This window comes from Pristiophorus japonicus, chromosome 7 (genome assembly GCF_044704955.1).
Source record: "Pristiophorus japonicus isolate sPriJap1 chromosome 7, sPriJap1.hap1, whole genome shotgun sequence".
NCBI lineage: Eukaryota > Metazoa > Chordata > Chondrichthyes > Pristiophoridae > Pristiophorus > Pristiophorus japonicus.
Genome location: NC_091983.1, coordinates 62,096,051 through 62,115,146, shown reverse-complemented (window position 1 = coordinate 62,115,146; position 19,096 = coordinate 62,096,051). Strand labels below are relative to the sequence as shown.

Here is a 19,096-nt window from a genome sequence, read left to right as displayed (position 1 = left end):
AAGGGATGCTGGGATCCCTTGGGACTTCAGGGGATGCTCTCCCTGGTGGCAGAACATGGGAGTGCATGCTTTATGGATACACAACACTTGCATCCAGGCAAGTATATGTAGAGCACCCTCTTAAACAGAGTAAGTGGAGTTTCAGCCAGGCAAAGCAAACAATGTTCTGCGTATTATGATCTGAACTGCAGCTACTGGTCTGAGTACAGTGCGTCTGTGCACACAGAGGGTGAACTCCAGGACATAGTCGACATATTTACCGAGGCGTATGAAAACATGGGCCTTACGTTAAACATTAGTAAGACACAGGTCCTCCCCCAGCCTGTCCTTGCTGCACATCACTGCCCCCCAGACATCAAGATCCACGGTGTGGCCCTGGACAATGTGGACCACTTCCCCCTATCTCGGGAGCCTCCTATCAACAAGAGCAGGCATTGACGACGAGATCCAACACCGCCTCCAGTGCGCCAGTGCAGCCTTCGGCCACCTGAGGAAAAGCGTGTTTGAAGACCAGTCCCTCAAGACTGTCACCAAGCTCATGGTCTACAGGGCCGTAGTAATACCCGCCCTCCTTTATGACTGAGAGACGTGGACCATGTACAGTCGACACCAAGTCGCTGGAGAAATACCACCAGCGATGTCTCCACAAGATCCTGCAAATCCCCTGGGAGGACAGACGCACAAACATTCGCGTCCTTGTCCAGGCCAATATCCCCAGCATTGAAGCACTGACCACGCTTGTTCAGCTCCGCTGGGCAGGCCACATAGTTCGCATGCCAGACACTAGATTCCCAAAGCAAGCGCTCTACGCGGAACTCGTCCACGGCAAACGAGCCAAAGGTGGGTAGAGGAAACAATACAGGGACACTCTCAAAGCCTCCCTGATAAAGTGCGACATCCCCATTGACACCTGGGAGACCCTGGCCATAGACCGCCCTAAATGGAGGAAGTGCCTTCGGGAGGACGCTAAGCTCCTCGAGTATCGTCGCCGAGAGCTTGCAGAAATCAAGTGCAGGCAGTGGAAGGAGCGTGCGGCAAACCAGGCTCCCTGCCCACCCTTTACCTCAACGACTTTCTGTCCCACCTGTGACAAAGACTGTGGTTCTCCTATTGGACTGTACAGCCACCTAAGAACTCATGCTAAGAGTAGAAGCAAGTCTTCTTCAATTCCGAGGGACTGCCTATGATGATGATGTACCCTTGGGTGCACTAGTACAATGTGTGCTAATTAAAATTTAAGACTTATTGGTTCTAAGAAAAACTTCCCGGGGAAGGTAACCAGAAAAATGGAGTTGACATTTTGTGTGTTCTGATTTGCATTAAACATTCTGTTTCAGGACTTGATATTTACCTGTACTTTTTGTTTCTAGAACAACGAGCAGTCGTCTGGAAAAGATTTCCAAAGATTTGGAAGAAGAGGTACAGCCTTGTTTTTTTGTATTCTGGTCCAGGTGCATTTTAATTTTAGACTAATTTAGATGAATTAGATTCAGTTATATAAATGGTGTTGGCTAATTTTTAAATTGAACATTCTGTCTTCTTGCCTCTTCCATTTCTAATATTTTGTTTGGCAGGAAGGGCAGAGTAAAGCGCAATTATAGTAATCATATATATTAAGTTATCCTTAATTTGAGGGACTGCCTATGATGATAAATCAAATATAGTAATACTCAACTCACAAAGGAAGCAGATGATGTGAAGATTACACTAAAAGAGGAGAGGCAAGTTATGGATCGTAATAGGTAGCTAAGACATACTAAAAAATTAGCATTACTGAAAGTTGATAAGCCAACTGGTCCAGTTGGAATGCATCCTAGGTTGTTGAAAGAAACAAAGGTAGAAATAGCAAATGCGTTGGTCGCAATCTTTCAATTCTAATTGCATACAGGAGTAGTGCCGGAGGACTGGAGGGTTGCTAATGTTATACTTCTGTTCAAGAAAAGGTAGAGGGATAAATTAAGAAACTGTAGGCCAGTCAGCCTAACATTGGTAGTGGGGAAGTTATTGGAAACAGTTATCAGAGACAAAATAAACTTTTATTTGGAAAGCCATGAGTTAATCAAGGTGAGCCAGCATGGATTTGTTAAAGACAAATATTGGTCTGACTAACTTGATTGAATTATTTGAACAGGTAACTGAAGGTTGGTCAAGGTAGTGCAGTGGATATATAAATGGATTTTGGAAGGCATTTGACAAATTGACTTATTAGGAAGATGGAAGCCCATGGAATTATGGGGAAAGTGCCGATCTGGTCTATTACTCTTAAATTTTTATAAACGACCTGGACTCGAGTGAAGGGAGCAACATTATAATATGGTATGAAACTTGGCAAAGTAGTAGTAGATAGTGATGAGGATAGTTATAGGCAGCAGGATAATGTAGGCAGGATAGTGAAATGGGCAGAAGCATGGCAAATGGAGTTCAATGTAGAGAAGTATGAAGTGATGCACTTTGGGAGGACTAAAATGGCAAGATAGTATGCTATAATTGGCATGATTTTGAAAAGTATAGATGAGCACAGAGACCTTGGTGTGCATCTACACAAATCCTTAAAGGTGGCAGGGCAACTTGATAAGGTGGTTAAAAAAGCATATGGGTTACTTGGGTTTATAAATAGACGCATACAATATCAGAGTAAAGCGAACATACAAGAACTTTATAAATTACTGGTTCGGCCTGAGCTGGAGTATTGTGGACAATTCTGGGCACCACACTTCAGGAAAGAAGTAAAGCCCTTAGAAAGGATACAGAGGAGGTTTACCAGGATGTTACTAGGGAAGAAGAACTTCAGTTGAGGAGAGGTTGGAAAAGTTAGGACTGTTCTCCTTGGACTAGAGAAGGTTATGAGGCAACCTAATAGAGGTTTTCAAGTTTGTGAGAGGTTTTGATGGAACAAATATAGGAAAACTATTCCCTTTGGCGAGTGGGTCAATGACCAGGGGTCATACATTTAAAATCATTGGCTAAAGATCTTGAGAGGAATTTGTTTCACTGCGTTGTTGGGATCTGGAATGCTCCACCTGAAAAGATGGTGGAAGCTGATTCCATGAATCATCTTTTAAAAAAGAGTTGGACAGGTACTTGAGGATGAGGAACTTGCAGTGTTACGGACAAAAAGCGAGGATGCAGGACTAAGCATGACTGCTCTTTCAAAAGAGCCAGCACAGGCACGACGGGCCAAAGGGTGGCCTCCGTGCTGTAAGATTCTATGATTTCTGATTATGTAGTTTGGGAAATAAAGGATTGCTAGAAATAAAAATTGGAACATTTTAATTGCATCCACGATTTGTGAAATTGCGCCAAACTAGCAAAGGCATTAGCAACGTTTGATGGAAATGTAAGTCTAATTTAAAGGGAGATTAAATGGATAGAATTTGTAAGAAATATTACATTTAGGGAATATTTAATGGCAACAGGTTTGAATTAGGTCACAAGAATTCATTATAATGGATAATTCAGCATACAACATACCTATCAAGGGAAATTTGAGGTATACAAGACAATAATTTGCCTTGCCTTTGATAGAAGGAAGAAAAAAGAAACCCACTCTTGCGTATAGTCTTTTGAATGTGTCCAATTTTAACACTTTTAACGTAAAAAACACTGGACATCTTGCACACTTAGGATGAAGTATTAAAGCTCCAATCTGCAACGCCAGTATGTAGCAGGGCTTAGGTTTACAGATGTGATTCCCTGCATCAACTTTTTCTAAAGGTTCTGGAAACACTGCACCACTGAGTGATAGGACATGAATATACCTGTAACTTCCCATGCAGTGAGCTTTGTTATTAATTATGCCACTGTATGCAATTACCAGTAGAGGCCAAGCACTGCAGAACAGGGAAAGAGGGAATAAATAAACAATTTTTACAACAAAAATCAGTTCAGCCTGAGCCAGTGGCCGCTGAGCTGGATGGAGTTGGTGGCAAGGGTGTGGAGTTTGGGCGAGAGCTAAAAGAAAAACTTGCATTTATATAGTGCCTTTCACGACTACTGACCGTCTCCAAGCACGTTACAGCCAATGAAGTACTTTTGGAGTGTAGTTACTGTTGTAATGTTGGAAACGCGGCAGCCAACTTGCGCACTGCAAACTCCTACAAACAGCAGTGTGATAATGACCAGATAATCTGTTATTTTTGTCATGTTGATTGAGGGATAAATATTGGCCAGGGCACGGGGATAACTCCCCTGCTCTTCTTCGAAATAGTGCAATGGGATCTTTTAGGTCCACCTGAGAGGGCAGATGGGGCCTCGGTTTAACGTATCATCTGAAAGACGGCACCGCTGACAGTGCTGCACTCCTTCAGTACTGCACTGGAGTGTCCGCCGAGATTTATGCGCTCAAGTTCCTGGAGTGGGACTTGAATCCACAACCTTCTGACTCTGAGGCGAGTGTGCTACCCACCGTCAATAACAGTCAAAAACAATAACTTTGATCGTCTCCGTGTTTAGTTGAAGGTAGTTATGGCTCATCGAAGAGTGAATGTCAGACAAGTAGTAATAACAGCACAGCAGCTATGGAGAGTTGTACATGGGGAAACTGACCCCATGTATGCAGATGATGTCACCAAGGAGTAATATGCAAATGAGGAAGAGGGAACCATGATTCTTGGGGAACTCTGGAGATAATGGCTTCTCTTCCCACCCTGCACCATTCGTAGAAATCCTCTGGTTACTCTTAGACAGGCGAGAGTGCAACTGAACAAAGGCAGACCCACTGAGCTGAACACTGGAGGGTGGTGTTGGGGGAGGATGATGTGCTCAACCATGTTGAAAGCTGCTGAGATGATTGGGAGGGATAATGCAGTACAGTCGCCATCACAGGGAATGGCGTTCAGAACTTTGATTCGGCCTGTTTCAGTGCTGTGGGAAGAGAAGAAACCTGATTAGATTGATTCAGGAAAGAGATGTGGAAGAGGTAGGCATGGAACTGGAAAGCAACAATACAATGGCCTTAGAAGGGAAAGGAAGATTGTCGATGGGGCTGGAGTTAATGAGGACAGAATAGGTGTGGCTGGGGGTTTTGAAGTGGTGAGTGGTGGTGGTGGGGTTTTGAAAGTGAAAGCGCTGAGTTCAGTGCGTGAGGAGGGGGATCCTGGAATGGCTAGTATGGGGGCCAAGAAGAGAAGGCTTAGTAGGTAGCCACAACCAGGAGAACAACACAGGGCCAGCCGCTTTGCTCCGGCACTCTTCCTAGTGCTGTGACATTGGCAATTCTTTGAGGATATAGAGCATGGTGGATAGAGGTGTACTGATGAATGTGGTGTATTTAGATTTCCAAAAGGCATTCGATAAGGTGCCACACAAAAGGTTACTGCAGAAGATAAAGGTACGCGGAGTCAGAGGAAATGTATTAGCATGGCTGGCTAACAGAAAGCAGAGTCAGGATCAATGGGTCCTTTTCGGGTTGGAAATCGGTGGTTAGTGGTGTGCCACAGCGATCGGTGTTGGGACCACAACTGTTTACAATATACATAGATGACCTGGAAGAGGGGACAGAGTGTAGTGTAACAAAATTTGCAGATGGCACAAAGATTAATGGGAAAGCGGGTTGTGTAGAGGACACAGAGAGGCTGCAAAGCGATTTAGATAGGTTAAGCGAATGGGCTACGGTTTGGCAGATGGAATACAATGTCGGAAAGTGTGAGGTCATCCACCTTGGGGGAAAAAAAACAGTAAAAGGGAATATTATTTGAATGGGGAGAAATTACAACATGCTGCGGTGCAGAGGGACCTGGGGGTCCTTGTGCATGAATCCCAAAAAGTTAGTTTGCAGGTGCAGCAGGTAATCAGGAAGGCGAATGGAATGTTGGCCTTCATTGCGAGAGGGTTGGAGTACAAAAGCAGGGAGGTCCTGCTGCAACTGTATAGGGTATTGGTGAGGCCGCACCTGGAGTACTGCGTGCAGTTTTGGTCACCTTACTTCAGGAAGGATATACTAGCTTTGGAGGGGGTACAGAGACGATTCACTAGGCTGATTCCGGAGATGAGGGGGTTACCTTATGATGATGGATTGAGTAGACTGGGTCTTTACTCGTTGGAGTTCAGAAGGATGAGTGGTGATCTTATAGAAACATTTAAAATAATGAAAGGGATAGACAAGATAGAGGCAGAGAGGTTGTTTCCACTGGTCGGGGAGACTAGAACTAGGGGGCACAGCCTCAAAATACAGGGGAGCCAATTTAAAACCGAGTTGAGAAGGAATTTCTTCTCCCAGAGGGTTGTGAATCTGTGGAATTCTCTGCCCAAGGAAGCAGTTGAGGCTAGCTCATTGAATGTATTCAAGTCACAGATAGATAGATTTTTAACCAATAAGGGAATTAAGGGTTACGGGGAGCGGGCGGGTAAGTGGAGCTGAGTTCACGGCCAGATCAGCCATGATCTTAATGAATGGCAGAGCAGGCTTGAGGGGCTAGATGGCCTACTCCTGTTCCTAATTCTTATGTTCTTGTGTGGACTCGAGTCACTCTCGTATTCAGGAAAAATAAATGGTGGGGGGGAAATAAAAATATGAGAAACTAGGTTAATGTTATATAAAGCAAAACTTAAATGCAGTTCACTGCTTATATTTTTAGATTCTGAGGTAGTTTCTTTCTATTAATTTAAGATTTTTTTCTACAGTAACTCAAATAGTTAGAATAAGTTGCAATTCCGCACCAGAAGTCTGAAGTAGAACCACCTTGTGCATACCAACCAAATTTGAAAAAATGACCAATTCTAAAGAAATGATTACAATCTGCAGAGTAGCAACTATTACAGCATATATTTGCATTCTCTCAATATTTACTCCAGTTCATTGATAATCCATGTCTTTATAGAGGTTTGCATGCCAGGAGCACATAATGGGAATTCGAGAGTTAATTTTAATGGATGGAAAATAGTGCAGTGTGAGTCTGATATCCCAATATGGGCTCAAGGCACTGTGAGCACTGGGGATGAGTATTTAATCCATAATTTCTGCAGTAAGTTTCCTTTCCATATTTTTGTTTTGTGCTGCTCTGCTATATGCAGACGGCAGTGCCTCAGAATTTCCTTTTTATTAAAAAAAATTATAAATAAATAAGATGCTGCATTTTGCGAAGGAGAGAATTGTGGTTGAGTATGCACTGGATTTATCAATTTGTTCACGTTGTTACATGTTCTAATGTTTGTTTTTTCTGCATTTTAGATGATTATTATTAGAAAATGTAAATAAAATCACAAATAAATAACAAGTCAAGAGTAAAATTGTTTTAAAATAGCGTTCTTTTAACATTCTACTTACAATTTTGGAAAAGGGATATATACACAAGATCCTGTTTACTAATTAAGCCTCTGAATTTTAGATAACTTGCAGGAAAGATGTAGAATCAGCATTAAGGCAGTTGGAACGAGAAAAAGCACTTCTTCAGCACAAGAATGCAGAATATCACCGAAAAGCTGAAATGGAAGCAGATAAAAAACGTGGCCTAGAAAATGAGGGTAAGGACCAATTATATACATCTCATATTTCAGATTGAACTAAACATTACATCAGCAAATATTTAACAGAATAGAAACCGGATGGTATCCAGACCAACTGGTGCAACAAAAGCAAAATACTGCGGATGCTGGAAATCTTTTTTTTTAAATCATGAAATGCTGGAAATACTCATCAGGTCAGGCAGCATCTGTGGAGCGAAAGAGTTTTCAGGTCGATGACCTTTCATCAGAACTGGAAAAAGTTAGAGATATAACTATATTTAAGCAAGTGCCGAGGCTGGGGAAGGCGAGTAAGAAAGAATCAAAAGAAAGGTCTGTGATTGGGTAAAAGGCAGGAGAGATTAAATGACAAAAGGGATGATGGTGCAAGGCAAAAGGGGGAGGTAATGGGACAGAAAAAGAAAATGGGACTAGAGGAGCTGAAAATGACCTGAACTCCACTTTCCCACTCGATCCCCATATCGCTTAATTCGCAAGAGTCCAAAAATCTATTTCTCTCAGTCTTGAATTTTCTCAAGACTCATCAACCACAGCCCATTGGGGTAGAGAATTCAAAAGATTCACAACCCTTTGGGTGAAGGAATTCCTTCTCATCTCAGTCTTAAATGGCCGACCCCTTATCCTGAGACTCTGCGCTGTAGTTTTTGGCTCTCCAACGAGGGGAAACAACCTATTAGCATCCACCCTGTCAATCCCCCTCAGAATCTTATGTTTCAATAAGGTCACGTCTCATTCTTCTCCATTCCAGAGAGTTCTCAATCTCTCCTCATAGGACAACCCGCTCATCCCAAGGATTAATCTAGTGATCCTTAGTTGCACCGCCTCCAAGACAAATATGTCCTTCCTCAGATAAGACGACCAAAACTGTGCACAGTACTCTAGGTGTAGTCTCACCAAAGCCCTGTACAATTGTGATAAGACTTCTCTACTCTTGCACTCCAACCCCATTTCAATAAAGACCAACATGCCATTTGTCTTCCGAATTGCTTGCTGCACCTGCATGCTAACTTTCTGTGTTTCCTGTACGAGGACACCTAAATCTCTCCGAACACCAACATTTAATTGTTACTCACCATTTAAAAAATACTCTGTTTTTCTATTAGAAACATAGAAAATAGGTACAGGAGTAGGCCATTCGGCCCTTCGAGCCTGCACCACCATTCGATAAGATCATGGCTGATCATTCCCTCAGTGCCCCTTTCCTGCTTTCTCTCCATACCCCTTGATCCCTTTAGCCGTAAGGGCCATATCTAACTCTCTCTTGAATATATCCAATGAACTGGCCTCAACAACTCTCTGCAGCAGGGAATTCCACAGGTTAACAACTCTCTTGAGTGAAGAAGTTTCTCCTCATCTCAGTCCTAAATGGCCTACCCCTTATCCTAAGACTGTGTCCCCTGGTTCTGGACTTCCCCAACATCGGGAACATTCTTCCTGCATCCAACCTGTCCAGTCCCGTCAGAATCTTATGTTTTGATGAGATCCCCTCTCATCCTTCTAAACTCCAGTATATATGGGCCCAGTTGATCCAGTCTCTCCTCATATGTCAGTCCAGCCATCCCGGGAATCAGTCTGGTGAACCTTCGCTGCACTCCCTTAATAGCAAGAATGTCCTTCCTCAGATTAGGAGACCAAAACTGAACACCATATTCGAGGTGAGGCCTCACCAAGGCCCTGTGCAACTGCAGTAAGACCTCCCTGCTCCTATACTCAAATCCCCTAGCTATAAAGGCCAACATACCATTTGCCACCTTCACCGCCTGCTGTACCTGCATGCTAACTTTCAATGACTGATGTATCATGACACCCAGGTCTCGTTGCACCTCCCCTTTTCCTAATCTGCCGCCATTCAGATAATATTCTGCCCTCGTGTTTTTGCCCCCAAAGTGGATAACCTCACATTGATCCACATTATACTGCATCTGCCATGCATTTGCCCATTCACCTAACCTGTCCAAGTCACCCTGCAGCCTCTTAGCATCCACCTCACAGCTCACACCGCCACCCAGTTTAGTGTCATCTGCAAACTTGGAGATATTACTCTCAATTCCTTCATCTAAATCATTAATGTATATTGTAAAGGGCTGGGGTCCTAGCACTGAGCCCTGCGGCACCCCACTTGTCACTGCCTGCCATTCTGAAAAAGACTCGTTTATCCCGACTCTGCTTCCGTCTGCCAACCAGTGCTCTATCCACGTCAGTACATTACCCCTAATACCATGTGCTTTGATTTTGCACACCAATCTCTTGTGTGGGTCTTTGCCAAAAGCCTTTTGAAAGTCCAAATACACCACATCCACTGGTTCTCCCTTGTCCACTCTACTCGTTACATCCTCAAAAAATTCCAGAAGATTTGTCAAGCATGATTTCCCTTTCATAAATCCATGCTTACTTGGACCGATCCTGTCACTGCTTTCCAAATGCGCTGCTATTTCATCCTTAATGATTGATTCCAACATTTTCCCCACTACTGATGTCAGGTTAACCGGTCTATAATTACCCGTTTTCTCTCTCCTTTTTTAAAAAGTGGTGTTACATTAGCTACCCTCCAGTCCATTGGAACTGATCCAGAGTCGATAAGCCTGTTGGAAAATGATCACTAATGCATCCACTATTTCTATGGTCACTTCCTTCAGTACTCTGGGATGCAGACTATCAGACCCTGGGAATTTATCTGCCTTCAATCCCATCAATTTCCCGAATACAATTTCCCGCTTTATAAGGATATCTTTCAGTTCCTCCTTCTCACTATACCCTCGGTCCCTTTGTACTTCCGGAAGGTTATTTGTGTCTTCCTTCGTGGATACAGAACCAAAGTATTTGTTCAACTGGTCTGCCATTTCTTTGATCCCCATTATAAATTCCCCTGAATCCCCTATCACATAAGTGTGTCAGGTTCTCAACATTAGTTTGATTGGTTTGACTCGTTGACGGCTGCAGAAGTAGTATAAATGCTACCATTTCAGAGCTGTTCAATTTGCAATCAAAAGAAGCTGGAGCCTTCAGGATTTGGAATACTTTTTAGTTTTATGGAGGTTTGAAGTGTTTGCAGTGAACTTTCTGTGCAGTGTCACCTCCTTGGAGCAACCTCTCTCCATTGACAGATCGCTTCGGTCATCTCCACTTCAACTGCCATCTATTCCATCAACATCGGTGCCCTTGAAAAAATATCACCTTGGTCCTCCGAATCCCACCGCAATCAGCCCCAACACCAACATCACTAGCCACACCAGCATTACCAAAAACAACACCAACTTTCTCCACAATCACCCAGCGCCACACAGGGCATCAGCAACCAACCTCATTGGTGTCTAGGACGCCAGGGATGGCCTCACCATGGCTACATTTACTTAACTTGACACTGTACACCATGGCTGCCCCATGATGCACCAAGTTGGCACCACCCCACACCAACACCATAAAGCATCCCTACAATGTCCAAGCCATTCCTTTCACACTCATCGTCATGAGGCGGGGGGTGGGTGGGGGAGGGGGGAACATTATCTCTCTCCATTCAGTAAGCCACTTCCAAAGGTGCACACAGATCTGTCCAAGAAGGCAAAGTGTTCAAAATAAAGATTTCAATGTTTGACAACACATTAGCAGAAACTTTACATCAGCATTGGCGATGACACCGAAGTGCCTACCTTTGTGCGGTGGTAATTGGTATGATTGGACAAGGGTGAGTGTGAGGGGTGGCTGGTGACATGGGGATGTGATAATGTAGGTAGAGAGAGAGGAATGGGTGGAGGTGCAAGGTCAGTTGGTGTGAGTGAGGATGTGCAGGCGTAGGGTAGGGAAGGCAGAGTGATGGAGATGTGATGAGTGGTACAGCAGGATGAGGTTGAGTATGACTTTGCAATAACATTTCGTGATCGACTGAGACCATTGAAAGGTTTGCGCCACAGCAGCCAGATCCTCCTGACGACATCCCTGCTTGTGCCCTCCTGTGCAATGTGCAACCAGGCTGCGTTGGTGTCCTTGGGAGGTCTCTTCCGCCCATGGGAAGGGAAGGGAAGAGAATTTCCCTGCATACTGTGACTCCCTCCATAAGCATTTGGAGGGAGTCATGGGGGAGCCTAGGTGCACCGTGCACCTTTTTGCAATGCTTGTCCGTGCTTGCAGTACCTCAATGCTACAGAACACTGACAGCACAACTGTCAAAATGTATGTGCGCATGATCCCTTTAAGGAAACCGGCTGATGATGTCATCAGATGTCGTCATCAGACCCACTTCCTTTTAATTGGCCGAGTACCTCACCGGGCGGGCTTCACAAGGCCAATCTAGGGAATGTCCTCGGGGGAGACGACATGGAGCCAGGATTGGGGTCGCAGCCTGTCTCAGATGTCGCCCGCCTCGGTAGGAAAAAGCGAGCCCATTGTGTGGGTGAAACTATGGCAGATGGAGTTCAATGTGGGGAAGTGTGAGGTCATCCACTTTGGATCTGAGAAAGACAAATTGGAATATTTTCTTAATAGTGAGAGGGTAGGAGCAGTTGAGGAGTGAGAGGATTTTGGTGTCCTTGTAACCGTCACTAAAAGCTACTGCATGGGTATAAACAATAATTAAATGCTAATGGAATATCTTGAGGGAATTAGAATTCACAAGTGAAGAGGTGATGCTTCAGTTGTACAGAGCGTTGGTCAGACCCCTCTGAAGTACTGCATTCAGCTTTAGGCACTGAACCTCATGGAAGATATATTGGCAAGCATACAGTGGAGATTCACCCGAATGACTTAAAGGGTTAAATTAAGTGGACAGGTTGCATAAACTTGGCTTGTATTCCTTTGACAATTAGAAGGTTGAGGAGTGATCTAATCACGGTGTTTAAGATGATAAAATAATTCAATTCAGTAAGGTAGATACAGAGAAATTATTTCCTCTGATGAGCAAGTCTGAAACAAGAGGGCATAACCTTAAAATGAGTGCTCGACCATTTAGGAGTAAAATCAGGAAGTAATTTCTCCACACAAAAGGAAGTGGATGGCGGTGGGAAACTGGATCGTGTTCCTCAAAAGACTGTGAATGTTGGGTCAATTAAAATTTTCAGGATTGAAATCGCTACATTTTGATGGATAAGGGTATTAAGGAATATGGAACAAAGGCGGGTAAATGGAGTTGAGATACAGATCAATCATTATCTAATTGAATGGCGGAATAGGCTCGCGGGGACTCGAGGGCTCAAAGCCTACTCCTGATCCTATGATCCCTTGCTCGTCCCCGAATAGCTTCATGGAATCTTTTACATTCACCCGAGGAGGCAGTCGGTCTCTCAATTTAATGTCACATTCGAAAAACAGCACCTTTTTATGGTGCACTCTTAGCTCGTGCTTAAGTATCTGGCGTAATGCTTGAGCCTATAACCGTCTGACTCAAAGGCAAGATTGTTGTCATCGAGCCAAGCTCTTGATGGTAGATTTTTGCTCTGTGGAACACTAGGCTCTCTATATTCATGTTATTTGAGACTGAATTCATCAATAGGAGCATAGAGGTGGCTGTTTTTGATTACTGTACCATACTACTAACGTTGCAAACAGAATCATTTTGTGAACACTAGGGGGCCGAAATTGCCCTCTGCCTGAAACGGGGTGGACGCACCACCGTTGGCCGTCCGTGACCATCGATATGATTGCGGTGGTAATAAGATCGAAATTGCCCTTATTTTGGTCATAAACTGAGCGGAGTCTTAATTCACGGTGGCGAGGGTTGTTTTCAGTGATGCAGTGTTTGCACTGAGAAATTCCCCGCTATCCATTTGATGCAAACCATCGTGCTAACGATGTAGCTGCTCCCTGGCCTCCTTAAAGGGCAGGTTTTGCAGCTGTGTCTTCAGTTTGTCTTGACCTTTCTTTGCACAGGCTGGCCATTACCCTGGAAGCTCAGAATGCTCTCATGCACTCTGGGCAATGGCACGGAGCCTCTGATGGCTTCTGGAGTGTGGCTGCTGTCATGCAGTGTCAGCTGGAGGCTAAGCGACATTTGACTGCTGCCATTGCGGCTGTGTCCACGGTCCACCGGGGGCCTAAGGGCTCCACCACACCTCACCGATCTGTGGTCCAGCAACTTAGAAACATAGAAAATAGGTGCAGGAGTAGGCCATTCAGCCCTTCTAGCCTGCACCGCCATTCAATGAGTTCATGGCTGAACATGCAACTTCAGTACCCCCTTCCTGCTTTCTCGCCATACCCCTTGATCCCCCTCGTAGTAAGGACTTCATCTAACTCCCTTTTGAATATATTTAGTGAATTGGCCTCAACTACTTTCTGTGGTAGAGAATTCCACAGGTTCACCACTCTCTGGGTGAAGAAGTTTCTCCTCATCTCGGTCCTAAATGGCTTACCCCTTATCCTTAGACTGTGACCCCTGGTTCTGGACTTCCCCAACATTGGGAACATTCTTCCTGCATCTAACCTGTCTAAACCCGTCAGAATTTTAAATGTTTCTATGAGGTCCCCTCTCATTCTTCTGAACTCCAGTGAATACAAGCCCAGTTGATCCATCTTTCTTGATAGGTCAGTCCCACCATCCCGGAAATCAGTCTGGTGAATCTTCGCTGCACTCCCTCAATAGCAAGAATGTCCTTCCTCAAGTTAGGAGACCAAAACTGTACACAATACTCCAGGTGTGGCCTCACCAAGGCCCTGTACAACTGTAGCAACACCTCCCTGCCCCTGTACTCAAATCCCCTCGCTATGAAGGCCAACATGCCATTTGCTTTCTTAACCGCCTGCTGTACCAGCATGCCAACCTTCAATGACTGATGTACCATGACACCCAGGTCTCGTTGCACCTCCCCTTTTCCTAATCTGTCACCATTCAGATAATAGTCTGTCTCTCTGTTTTTACCACCAAAGTGGATAACCTCATATTTATCCACATTATACTTCATCTGCCATGCATTTGCCCACTCACCTAACCTATCCAAGTCACTCTGCAGCCTCATAGCATCCTCCTCGCAGCTCACACTGCCACCCAACTTAGTGTCATCCGCAAATTTGGAGATACTACATTTAATTCCCTCATCTAAATCATTAATGTACAATGTAAACAGCTGGGGCCCCAGCACAGAACCTTGCAGTACCCCACTAGTCACTGCCTGCCATTCTGAAAAGTACCCATTTACTCCTACTCTTTGCTTCCTGTCTGACAACCAGTTCTCAATCCACGTCGGCACACTACCCCCAATCCCATGTGCTTTAACTTTGCACATTAATCTCTTGTGTGGGACCTTGTCGAAAGCCTTCTGAAAGTCCAAATATACCACATCAACTGGTTCTCCCTTGTCCACTTTACTGGAAACATCCTCAAAAAATTCCAGAAGATTTGTCAAGCAGGATTTCCCTTTCACAAATCCATGCTGACTTGGACCTTTTCCAAATATCACCTTTTTCCAAATGCGCTGTTATGACATCCTTAATAATTGATTCCATCATTTTACTCACTACTGAGGTCAGGCTGACCGGTCTCTAATTCCCTGTTTTCTCTCTTCCCTCCTTTTTTTAAAAAGTGGGGTTACATTGGCTACCCTCCACTCGATAGGAACTGATCCAGAGTCAATGGAATGTTGGAAAATGACTGTCAATGCATCCGCTATTTCCAAGGCCACCTCCTTAATTACTCTGGGATGCAGTCCATCAGGCCCTGGGGATTTATCGGCCTTCAATCCCATCAATTTCCCCAACACAATTTCCCGACTAATAAGGATTTCCCTCAGTTCCTCCTCCTTACTAGACCCTCTGACCCCTTTTATATCCAGAAGGTTGTTTGTGTCCTCCTTAGTGAATACCGAACCAAAGTACTTGTTCAATTGGTCTGCCATTTCTTTGTTCCCCGTTATGACTTCCCCTGATTCTGACTGCAGGGGACCTACGTTTGTCTTTACTAATCTTTTTCTCTTTACATATCTATCGAAACTTTTGCAATCTGCCTTAATGTTCCCTGCAAGCTTCTTCTCATACTCCATTTTCCCTGTCCTAATCAAACCCTTTGTCCTCCTCTGCTGAGTTCTAAATTTCTCCCAGTCCCCGGGTTCGCTGCTATTTCTGGCCAATTTGTATGCCACTTCCTTGGCTTTAATACTATCTCTGATTTCCCTTGATAGCCACGGTTGAGCCACCTTCCCTTTTTTATTTTTACGCCAGACAGGAATGTACAATTGTTGTAGTTCATCCATGCGGTCTCTAAATGTCTGCCATTGCCCATCCACAGTCAACCCCTTAAGTATCATTCGCCAATCTATCCTAGCCAATTCACGCCTCATACCTTCAAAGTTAGCCTTCTTTAAGTTCTGGACCATGGTCTCTGAATTAACTGTTTCATTCTCCATCCTAATGCAGAATTCCACCATATTATGGTCACTCTTCCCCAAGGGGCCTCGCACAATGAGATTGCTAATTAATCCTCTCTCATTACACAACACCCAGTCTAAGATGGCCTCCCCCCTAGATGGTGGGGGAGGTGGGGTGCTGCCCCGGGGGAGTGGCACTGGCTCTTCAGACCAGGATATTGATGTTGCCTTTCCGGTTCACATCAGCCCTGAGCCGAGAGCTGCCAATGCACAATTGCTGCCAACCATGGCTTTGCCCTAGCCACTTCCGACTGAAGGCGCACAGGAAGATGCGGCCCAGTCTTCAGCGGGCCCTTCCAGGGCCACAGCTTGTCGAGGGTGTCCGAGAAGGACATCTGCAGCTTCCTCTACACACATGCAGCAGCCTTCCCAAAGCCATGAGGCAGCCACAGGGGAGATACTGCGGCATACTGTAAGGATAGGTCTGCGTAAGAGGAGTAATAAGGAGTTGGACAAGGGTGATAATGGATGTGAGTGTTTTGGAGATCCATTGTTTGGGTTTAATAAATCTTTATTATTTGTAATTTCTGATCAGGTCTGTCATTTCAGTGTGTAGGAATGGTTTGAAAGAGGGCTTACAAGTTGACCCATGGAAGTAGCCAGATGCAGGCTTAAGTGGGCATTTACTTACATGAGGCGGGCAGCTATGAGATGGCGTTGCGCTTCCTTTGCAGGGTTAGGATGGGGACGCCGCCTCCTGCATGGCTGCCAACCCGCTTCCTCCTCCTCCTGAGCTGCCGCCTCCTCCTCCTGCACAGGTGCCACTGCTGCGTTGTCCTCTTAATGGCAACGTCCACATGATGGCGAGGTTGTGGAGCATGCAGCAGACCACCGCAAATCTGGAGACACGCTCACACGAGTACTGCAGCACACTCCGAGTGGTCGAGGCAACGGAACTTGCTTAAGAATGCCGATCGTGTGTTCGATTATGACCCCAGGTGGCCATCAGACTCTCAGTATAAGCCACCAGCCCATCAGTTCTAGGGTTGCACAGAGGAGTCATGAGCCAAGTCCTCAGCGCGTAGCCCTTCTCCCCCAGAAGCCACCTGCAATGTTCATTGGGACCAGTGATGACACGTGGCACACCGTTCTGGCGCAGTATAAATGAGTCGTGAGCACGTGAGTCGTGGGCGTCCACTGCATTTTCTTTCAGTTGTGGTCACAAACTAGTTGCACATTGAGGGACAGGAAGCCCTTGCAGTTTCTGAATTGCTCAGCAGCCTGGTATGGTGCCCTCAGAGCTACATGGGTGCAATTAATCACCTCCTGGGCCCTGGGAAAGCGCGCAATGCGCATGAAGCCAGTTTGGTGCTCCCTGGTTATGGAGAAGGAGATATAGTTGGCCCTCCTCCCGTAAAGACCACATGTGACCTTGCGTTTGCCTGTGTGAGCAGCAAACTGAAAGTTGCAGATGTTCGCAGTGGCAGCTTGAAACGAGCCTGTGGCATCGAAGTTGAGGGCTATTGTGACCTTCGATGCCACGTTCAGGGCTGTCCTGACACATGTCTGTGGCTCCAATTCCGGCTGCAGGAGATTACAGATCTCCGTGACGACATCCTTCTGGAATCTTAGTTTGCACAGGCACTGATCATCATTCAAATGTGTGTATCCAAATTGTTGCCGGAAAACCCTTCGCCCCCACTTCTGTGTGGCCGTCTTTCTATGCGAGGTGGCTCATTCGCTGCTCCCTGCTGCTCTTCTGCCTCCTCCAACTCTGCAGGCTGGCGCTGCCCAGCATCTTGCTCCTCTGCAGGCTGCCTCCTGGGCTGCTCGCCCATTATCTGGTGGAGGGGGTCGGCGTACCGGACTCTCCTACTTGGTGCAGGACGTTGTTGATTGCCTTTGTGTGACACCTCTCTTTTTTTGCCCTCTGTGGCCATCTCCCTGGCCCTCTCCACACTGGTCCGCTATGATGCCTGCGGCCCTTGTCTGCGGCCTCTACAGCCGTTGCCTCCCGGCGCCGCCTTCTCCTGTGAGCCTCGGCGGCACACACAATGCACAGGAGGTGTTGGCCTGCAAGCACTGCCCTCATCTCCAAGGCCTCCACAAGCTCAGTCTCCTCGAAGTGGCCTTGCACTGCTACTTAAACAGTGCAGCAAAGTGGCCAAAAATAAACCTCACTAAAGCACCTAATTCAACAAAGCAGCAAACTCCCGGAAAATAAATCGAATTAAAGCACTTGCCCTTCGGCGTACTCAATCTCCCAACAATGCACCACCTCAACAATCCACCACTTTGCACCGCAGGTCAACTTTTGAAGGGGAATTCGGCGGTGCGCGGCGTGATGACACACTTAAGAGTGCTGTCAATAATTGCCGTGGAAGTGATGGGGAAGAGGTGCGGAGCTGCAGATCGCTGCAAGACTGCCTTGGGAATTGCAATGTCGGCGGCCATTTGACGGGAGCTCGGCGACCATTGGTTGAGGTGTTAAGGGGCATTTTTTAGAGGGGCAGTTTTGGCCCCTGGAGCTTTAACTTTCAACAATCTCAATAAACTTATTTTAGAATCACTATTAATGTCTAACCTGTCTGTCTTGGTTAAGATGCACCCTCCCATATCCCAGAGAGGGAGATTTTTGGACAGTGCCACAGGCTTCCCAATGCTAATACTCAGTTTAGCTATTCGAGCGTAATGGAATCTGTGGAAGATCTTCAATTGAATTAACCTCATCAGTGCACTGCTCGATGAAAATTACCAGTTAAAGAACATGAATTGATGATCAGATTCCTTTCCTGAAGCTTTTATGTTTACTGTCTTTTACCTTGTTGACTATCTTGTAAGCATTGGGGTATGGGGAGGGACATTTGCAAATTCTGAGGAATCCAGAAACTGTCTACCATCGAGTGCAAGACCACACAGAATAGTTTGTGGAATGGCTTGAATTGCTGAAATTTCTTTTGGAATAATACGAGAAGCCTTCCTTATATATTGACATTTAAAATTAAAGTATATTCCAAAGTTACATACTGGTATTGTGTAGAAGAACAAAATGTTTGTGTGTCCATCACTTGCTTTTCCGATTATTGCGTGGCTAGAATGTGTAATTTTATTCGGTACTCATAACAAAATTGTGCTTCACAGTTAATAGTCTGAAGGACCAACTTGAAGATCTGAAGAAAAGGAATCAGAACTCTCAAATCTCAAATGAGAAAATGGCTCAATTACAGAGACAGGTTAGTTGTACTACTTTTTTTGAAGTAATTTTGTGAAATTAGTTGAAGACAATGGAACTGAAGTATTTACACAATTACTGTATTTGCGATACCTGTCTGAAGATGCATTGTTTG

At 45.2% G+C, this 19,096-nt stretch overlaps 1 protein-coding gene across 7 annotated transcripts in view; it reads left to right on the top strand.

Annotated features, from left to right (window-relative positions):
- Positions 1–19,096, top strand: part of LOC139267144 (rho-associated protein kinase 2-like) — a 289,307-nt gene that overhangs the window by 196,654 nt on the left and 73,557 nt on the right. For all 7 annotated transcript variants that reach the window (XM_070885001.1, XM_070884998.1, XM_070884995.1 and 4 more), the window contains exons 12-14: positions 1,371–1,419; positions 7,326–7,461; positions 18,891–18,982. In XM_070885001.1, coding sequence (XP_070741102.1) covers positions 1,371–1,419; positions 7,326–7,461; positions 18,891–18,982 — 277 coding nt within the window. The remainder of the gene's footprint in view (positions 1–1,370; positions 1,420–7,325; positions 7,462–18,890; positions 18,983–19,096) is intronic.